Raw genomic sequence first — 7,766 nt, forward strand, 5'->3', positions numbered from 1 at the left:
GGAGTGTCACCTTTTAACGTTAAAGACCAATAGAAGTATTCCCAAGAAAATCTCTTCGTTTGTATCATACTTGTATTTTGCTATATACTTCATTTCTATATAACAAAAAAAAAATTAGAAACAAAATTTTGAAAACAATAATGAATTTCTATAGTTACAAACTTCATTGATTCATGAAAATTAGATACTGTAATATGTAAACGAGACCTGAACTTCACACTGTGTTGGTTTTTAAAGAATGCTATCATATTTTGATAACAGTAATAATTTCAAATTTACCTGGTTATGATGTATAATTGTTAAAGGAGTTGACGTCATGTCATCTGATATTTATTATATGAAAATGAGAATATTCCCAATTGTTAACTTTCAATTTCTATGTAGCAACATTCCAGCAGCGCCTGCATACGGAGTATATATCTCCCAATTGATACAATATTCCCGGGCTTGTGTTTCCTATCATGATTTCCTTGATAGAGGATTGCTGCTCACAAGGAAGCTATTAAACCAAGAGTGTCAAATGGTGAAGTTGAAATCACCCCTTCGTAAATTTTACGGACGCCATCACGAGTTGGTTGACCGTTATGGACTAACCGTTTCACAGATGATATCGGATATGTTCCTTATGTCGTAACTACAATACCCTTCCCTTTTCACGAATGTGACTTACCGAATTAGACTATTTACCGGATTTGTAATAAAATAAGCAACACGACGGGTGCCACATGTGGAGCAGGATCTGCTTACCCTTCAGGAGCACCTGAGATCACCCCCAGTTTTTGGTTGGGTTCGTGTTGCTAAGTCGTTAGTTTTCTATGTTGTGTCATCTGTACTATTATATTTCTGTTTGTCTTTTTATTTTTGGCCATGGCGTTGTCAGTTTGTTTTCGATCTATGAGTTTGACTGTCCCTCTGGTATCTTTCGTCCCTCTTTTGCGATTTGTCAGAAACATGGCAAGGACTTTTAAAATGAAATATATTCAACAGATTCTGACATAATGTTTTGATATATTTTAAGTATTGTAACTTAAATGCTATATTTTGAAGCCGATTCATTGGTTCTTTTCGACCTTGCATATTAGAAACATTGAACAATCGATTCGAGAGAATGAGTGAAGATCAAAGCAAAAGACAACATTAATAGTAATACAACAAATGCATAATGCATTGTCTCCTTGTACTGACAGCTACAATACACTCAATATCATGTTGTCAAATAGAATTATGCTTCCAATTGATACCATACGTTTATCTTTGAAACTATAACAAACTGAATCAATAATCTTTATACATACAAGAACCTGTTGTTCAGTAGTTGTCGTTTCTTGATGTGGTTCATAAGTGTTTCTCCTTTCTCCTTTTTTTTATAAAGATTAGACCGTTGGTTTTACTGTTTGAATTGTTTTACAATAGTCATTTAAGGGTCCCTCAAAGCGTGCTGTTCGGTGTGAGCCAAGGCTCCGGGTTGAAGGACGTACATTGACCTATAATTGTTGACTTTTTACACATTGTTTCTTAGATGGATAGTTGTCTCATTGTCACTCATACCACATCTTCTTATATCTATATGTTAGACAATTCAAACATTTTAAAGTCTACAAAATTCCAGAGCTTTTAATTTTTGTATCAAGTTTTCCATGAAAGAAGATTGTTGCCTTCAACTTACAAGGAAACTATTAAACCAAGGGTTCCAAGTGGTAAATTCGAATTATCCCATCCGAAAATTTTACAGACCCAATCACGCTTTAGCTGACTGTTATGGATTATGTGTTTCACAAATGACAAATGATATATTCTTATTGTCGAACTAGACTTATCACCGGGTGTGTACTTGCATGACCACCATGACACAAACAGAAAGACCAACATGACAGGTGACACATGTGGAGCAGTATCTGCTTACCCTTCAGCATCACATGAAATAACTTATAATTGCTAAGTCTTCAGTTTTTTATGTTGTGTTGTTTGTCGTTTGATCTCTTTCCTTTGATGTAACGTGTGTAATGACATTTTCGACTTTTGAGTTTGACTATACCTTTGTTATCTTCCGCACCTTTTTAACAAAGGAGTGGGGTTTCCAAAAGTTCATACCAATTGATCTATAAAAATCGGATGTCTAGTAAAGGTCAGTGACATCTACCGAACTCGAAAAATCTTTGCTCTAGAAATGGAAATTTAATGTGTAAGATGAAAGCTCAGAAAGCTAAACATTCATTTTTTACGAAAACAAAAATCTGTAGTGTCATAAAAATACACCACCTCCGGTTTTTACGAAAATTGTAACATTCAATTCTATTCATACAGATGTCTGCAATAACTGTGTTGATTTCTTTGTAATTTAATATGTGTAAACTGTTGTTACTTCATATTGTATAGTTTATGTCTTTAGTTCTCTTCCTTGAAGACTAGTTGCACCTGGCTTAGTGAAATTCATAATGTTGAGTTTTATTAAACTGAACGAATGAATTTCCAATATAGAAATATGTGGAAAAATGTTGATGTCACTTGTTCTCGACGTTCACATCCTCTTACACTCGAATGTGACCTACCAAATTAGACTTAATACCGGGGTTGCACTAAAATGATCAATTCGACGGTTGACACGTGTGGAGCATGATCTACTTCCCCTTCCAGAGCACCTGAGATCAGTTTTTGGTTTGGTTCGTGTTGCTCAGTCTTTAGTTTTCTTTCTTGTGGTTTGTGTACAATTTTGGATGTCCTATGATATCGCTCGCCTCTTTTGTTTGGATTCATATACGACATTTAATCTTACAACACCCTCAGATCAAAGAAAATAAGTTCAAAAGATTTTGATGATGATTTTGGTTGCGAACTGGTGACAGTGGTGTTATACATGAATCAGCACGAAAACATATGTGAATTTGAAAGTAATATGAAACTAATACTGTACTAGTTTGACACACTCAGTCGGAATTTTCCTCATAAAATCGTAAAACCCAGCATGGACACGTATTCCTGGTTCCAAGTTTAGCGTACGAAGCCACTAAACAGCAAAGAGAACAAGAACCAGATGTGGTTCAAATCAACAATCTCTTACATCCATCACGTGCATTCCATCACCGGAATTTGTAGGTAGAAATAATGCAGTTGAACAGTTGTACATGTAGTTCGTTTTATGTTTAAATATCTTTCGATGCAAACCTCTGCATAAAAAAATCAAATTAATCTGAAGTCTTAACCTGAATTGTTCTTCAAATCATTTTATAGATATTACATTTCTTTTATAAAACTTAAACACTAAAACGATCAGGCAGTATTCAGCTTAATAATCATTTACAGTGCTACATAATTCAACACAATCACAGAATAAGGTTAATTATTTCCACAATGTTCCCTTCGAAGCAGAATTTGAGCATTTTAACAATGGCGCCTCCTGGCACTGTCTGGTTTTCAAATCAATTCTATGTTGTTATCATAATCATGCTTATACTATATCGGGAATTGGATGTACTATTCTTAAAGTCTAAAAAGTTAAAATATCGTTCCCTGATTGTAAGTTCAAGATCATGCAGTACGTTTTGTTTTCCTGTGCAATTGCAAAAATGATGGCAGCAAAGAAATTGTAGGAGATACGAGTACACAACTGGTGGAATTAAAAAAATTTCTTCGACTATTAAAGGTATCAGTTCGTCTGGTAAATAGCAAAACGGATGTTCAAAACATGAATTTTCAGCTATCCAATGTTTAATAGCAAGCAATAATCCATATCTGTGTTTCATCTCCTTGAATATAGTATGTTCAACCAAGCTATTTTTAAAATTAAGATAAATCATACCCAGGGTACATGTGTACATCTGGATAAACTGTAGTTGATTATAACAAGACATTCCTGAAATCGTTTACATTTTTGAAATAAAGTTGCTAGCAATAACCACGAGGAAATTGAATCTGAGCATAAACTTATCTGGAAAAAACACAATCTTCTTTTGTATTTTTGGTAAAACGATTTGTTTCTAGCAATCATAATACAAAGGTGTGATGATTGTAAAACTTCCCAGCCATATACAGATAGCATGTATGTACATAATTCTTTTTTTTTAAAGAAATGTTTACAATAAGTTTAATTGCACTGTAAGTGGACTGTAAAATGATCGATACCATCAGAATGTTCATGTAAATATAACACGACAAATCCGTTATATAATGCATTACATTGCAATGTAGCTCGCCCTATGCCTAATTCAAATCAACCATCTCTTACATCCATCACAAGCATTATATCACCGGAATATTTGTAAGAAATTATGAAGTCGAAAAGATATAGTTCGTTTTTAGTCTGGATATCGTTCGATGCAAACCTCTTTAGCATAAAATCAAATAAATCTGAAGTCAAAATCTGAATTGTTCTTCATTATAATATATGGATATACCATTTGTTTTAACACCAAAAAAGATCAGGTAATATTCAGATATATTATCATTTACAGTCCTACATAATACAACAACAAAAAAATAATCATTATTTTTACAATGTTTCGTTAAAAGCAGAATATGGGCATTTGACAATAGCGCCTCCCAGAGCTGTCTGGTTTTCAAATACATTCTAAGTTGCTGTCAATAATACTAAGTAATGTTTTTACTATATCGAGACATGGACGTACTATTCTTGAAATTGAAACATTGTCCAGTATAAGGTATCGTTACCTGATTGTTAGTTCAAGATCATGCAGATCGTTCTATTTTCCTCTGCAATCGCCAAGATGATGGTAGCAAAGACATTCTAGAAGATTCATATACATAACTGGATGGATCCAAAGCATTTTGTCGACTATAAAAGGTATCAGTTCATCTGGTAATAAGCAAAACGGATGTCGGAAAAATACTTTGTCGATTATCAAATGTTTAATAGCAATCAATAATCCATATCTGAGTTTCATTTCCTTGAATACAGTCTGTTCAACCAAGCTATGTATAAAATTAAGATGGATCATATTCTGGTTACATCTGGATAAACAGTAGTGTATCATAACAAGACATTCCTGAAATCTATTACATTTATAAAAAAAAGAGGCTAGCAAAAACCACGAGGAAATTGAATCTGAGCATAAACTTATCTTGAAGAAGCACAATGTTCTTTTGTATTGATGGTAAGAATATTTATTTGTAGTCATCATGTTAAGATGAGATGATTGTAAAACTTCCGTGGCATATAAAGATAGCATGTATGCACATAATTCGTCATTTAAACAAACGTTTACAATACGTTTAATTGCACTGTAAATGGGCTGTGAAATAATCGATACAATCAGAATGTTCATGTACATATAACACGGCAAATCCGACGCTGATAGTACCATTCCATGCGAATTTACTGATTCTAATCTATAGTTCTGAAAAGTAGAAGTTTCAAAAACAGAAATCCACGGTGATTCATAAATAAACCGTAATGTGTGCAGTAATGCCTTATGTTCTTTGTCAGTAAATCTGTCTTCAAACAGATTGTTTTCTGTGATAAAGTAATGAAGACATAATTTATATTCAACACAGTAAATCAGTCTTTTGATACAATTGTAGAAACAAGACATCATATTCTCAGGTTTCCATTCTGATGGATTTATCTCCTCACTCAACCAGAACATTATGGTTTTAAGGAAATAGGAACAAAGAAGATCGCCATGTTTCGGTTTGATAAGTTCCTTTAAAATAATTTTCATTAACGCATAACATAATAACTGAGTATGGGAAAAGGAATGAATTAACAGTTTTTCGGTCACAGAAAACGATATCCGCCATTGTAAGTCCGCATTTGGAGAGTTTTTACATCCAATAGGAACAAATAAAACTCCGTATTCTACCGCGGAACTAACTAGTATGTCATGTGGCCATGCTGTACGGGATCTGTGAATCCATTGTTGAGCTGATGTGATCCACTCATTACATCTGAAACATGGTGCACTATCGTATTCACCATCAGCTGTAGACAAACATGGACCATGAATAATCATCCCACCAGTTAAGTATTGTTCCAGAAAACGTTTGCTTGAGATGTACGTTTCTTCTTCAACAGTCTCACACCAGTCGTGTAGTATTTCAAAACTAAGGAATAATTTGTTAACTAACTTCAATTTTGTAAATCCCGGTTTTGTGTCGTTTGTTTCCATAACGATTAGTACTTTTTCTGGATCATACTGAACATTATTTAAGCTTTCACACACACGAATAGCAGTTAACTGCATCATCTGATCGTAATCACTACCTTTGAGATCTAAACCTTCTGCTTTACTGCCACTACTTATGAAGGTCATACCATTAGTTTTTTTAACAATGTCCATCTCAGTAAAGATTTCTCTTCTTGTCCTTACAACTTCCTCAGAACCGACGATGTTACATAAGTAATTATAAAATTGAAGCGACAGATTCTTGTCCTTTAAATCCATATTTACACCATACCTGAAAAAAACATAGATTTTTAAATTCACACCTGTCCAGTTATTCAATCATTTTAAGAAATATTAAATAAAACCAGTTAAATAACTTTTTTGTCGAAGCCTCGTCTTGACAACATGCGTGACAAAATTTATCATGACCTTAATATTGGAAATATGTGTAGCCATTGTCCCTTTCATGATGTTAAACTGCACTTTACGTTATATGTGATTAAGAAAAAAATATATTTAGATTTGATACGTAGTAAATCTAAAAGGAAATACAATGAATGATATTTATAAAATAACAATTCTTAACAATGTTTATTTTAATGAATATTCCGTCAGCCTATCTACTGTTCTTAGCGACTACAAACAATGTGTATTTGCCGGTGATTTAAGGTGTTGAGTTTTGCACTTGTATTGACCATTGACGTTTTAAATGTTTTGATTTTTCTTAATATCCAAGTGTTGTCATAAATTAGAAAATGTTCATATCAAATCTTATATCGCGAAAATTAAATGTTATTTAAACAGCAATGTAAATAGAATTGGTCGGCTGAAAGCAAACAACCAGGAGAAGGTATTGTATCGTTTTCTTTTATAACTTTTATTGATAAATCCATCCCGATCCGTATGGTGAAACTGATTATTGCCCAAACAAATTTAATAACTGAGATTAAGCTAGGCATTCATATCCTACATTTTACGGTAACATTGCACTAAAAGCGCGGAAATCACTATGTGATCCGTGTAAACTCATCGAACATTTAAACAAACTTATTAGTAAAGGTTATCTTACCAATGTTGTAATTAGATCTTTGAATAAGGTTAACATTGGCACTAATATCGATTTTGTCATCAGCAAATTAAAGAATAACTAAATTTGTTTTCATTTCAAATGGGATATATAAATACACATCCACGTTCATTTTTCTATATACTCCTAACTATCTTACTACCTGTCGATACTTTTATTTTTGGCATTGCACAAGTGTGTCTTCTTTGATTATCCATGACGTTAAAATACTAAATCCCTGAGGTGTGTTTTAGTTGATTTTAGTCTCTGATACATGATTTATTATTATTAATTGTTTTTTTGGCTTTTAACTAGCTTTCAGTAATTGCGAGTACTCTCAAATCGTTCTTTCTTTTTTAATTTGACCTGTTGATACAATTTGTAATGCTTTTCTGTTATTTCATGTTTATTTAATTTGGGTTATATTTCGTCTCTCTACTTCATATGCATACCAGCGTTGATCAGTTTTTGGTATATCTTCTTCTATATGTATAATTTTATCCTTCCAATTATGGAACACCTCCTCGACGGATATTATGTAGGTGGGGAGTTAATTAAAACTTAAATAGTATGCAATAAAA

General features: G+C 33.0%; 1 protein-coding gene across 1 annotated transcript; it reads right to left on the reverse strand.

The window, feature by feature from the left end:
• Positions 1-4,303: 4,303 nt before the first annotated feature.
• On the reverse strand, positions 4,304-6,398 carry LOC127732234 (uncharacterized). Its single transcript, XM_052241315.1, has one exon. It carries the CDS (start codon positions 6,396-6,398, stop codon positions 4,698-4,700), a length of 1,701 nt encoding a protein of 566 aa, XP_052097275.1. The 3' UTR covers positions 4,304-4,697.
• Between the last annotated feature and the right edge of the window lie 1,368 nt (positions 6,399-7,766).

The sequence above is a fragment of the Mytilus californianus genome, unplaced genomic scaffold (assembly GCF_021869535.1).
Source record: "Mytilus californianus isolate M0D057914Y unplaced genomic scaffold, xbMytCali1.0.p SCAF_22, whole genome shotgun sequence".
Taxonomy (NCBI): domain Eukaryota; kingdom Metazoa; phylum Mollusca; class Bivalvia; order Mytilida; family Mytilidae; genus Mytilus; species Mytilus californianus.

What these genes read in the sequence shown, in the direction of transcription:
- LOC127732234 (XM_052241315.1), bottom strand. Translation starts at nt 6,398, where the DNA reads ATGGATTTAAAGGACAAGAATCTGTCGCTTCAATTTTATAATTACTTA.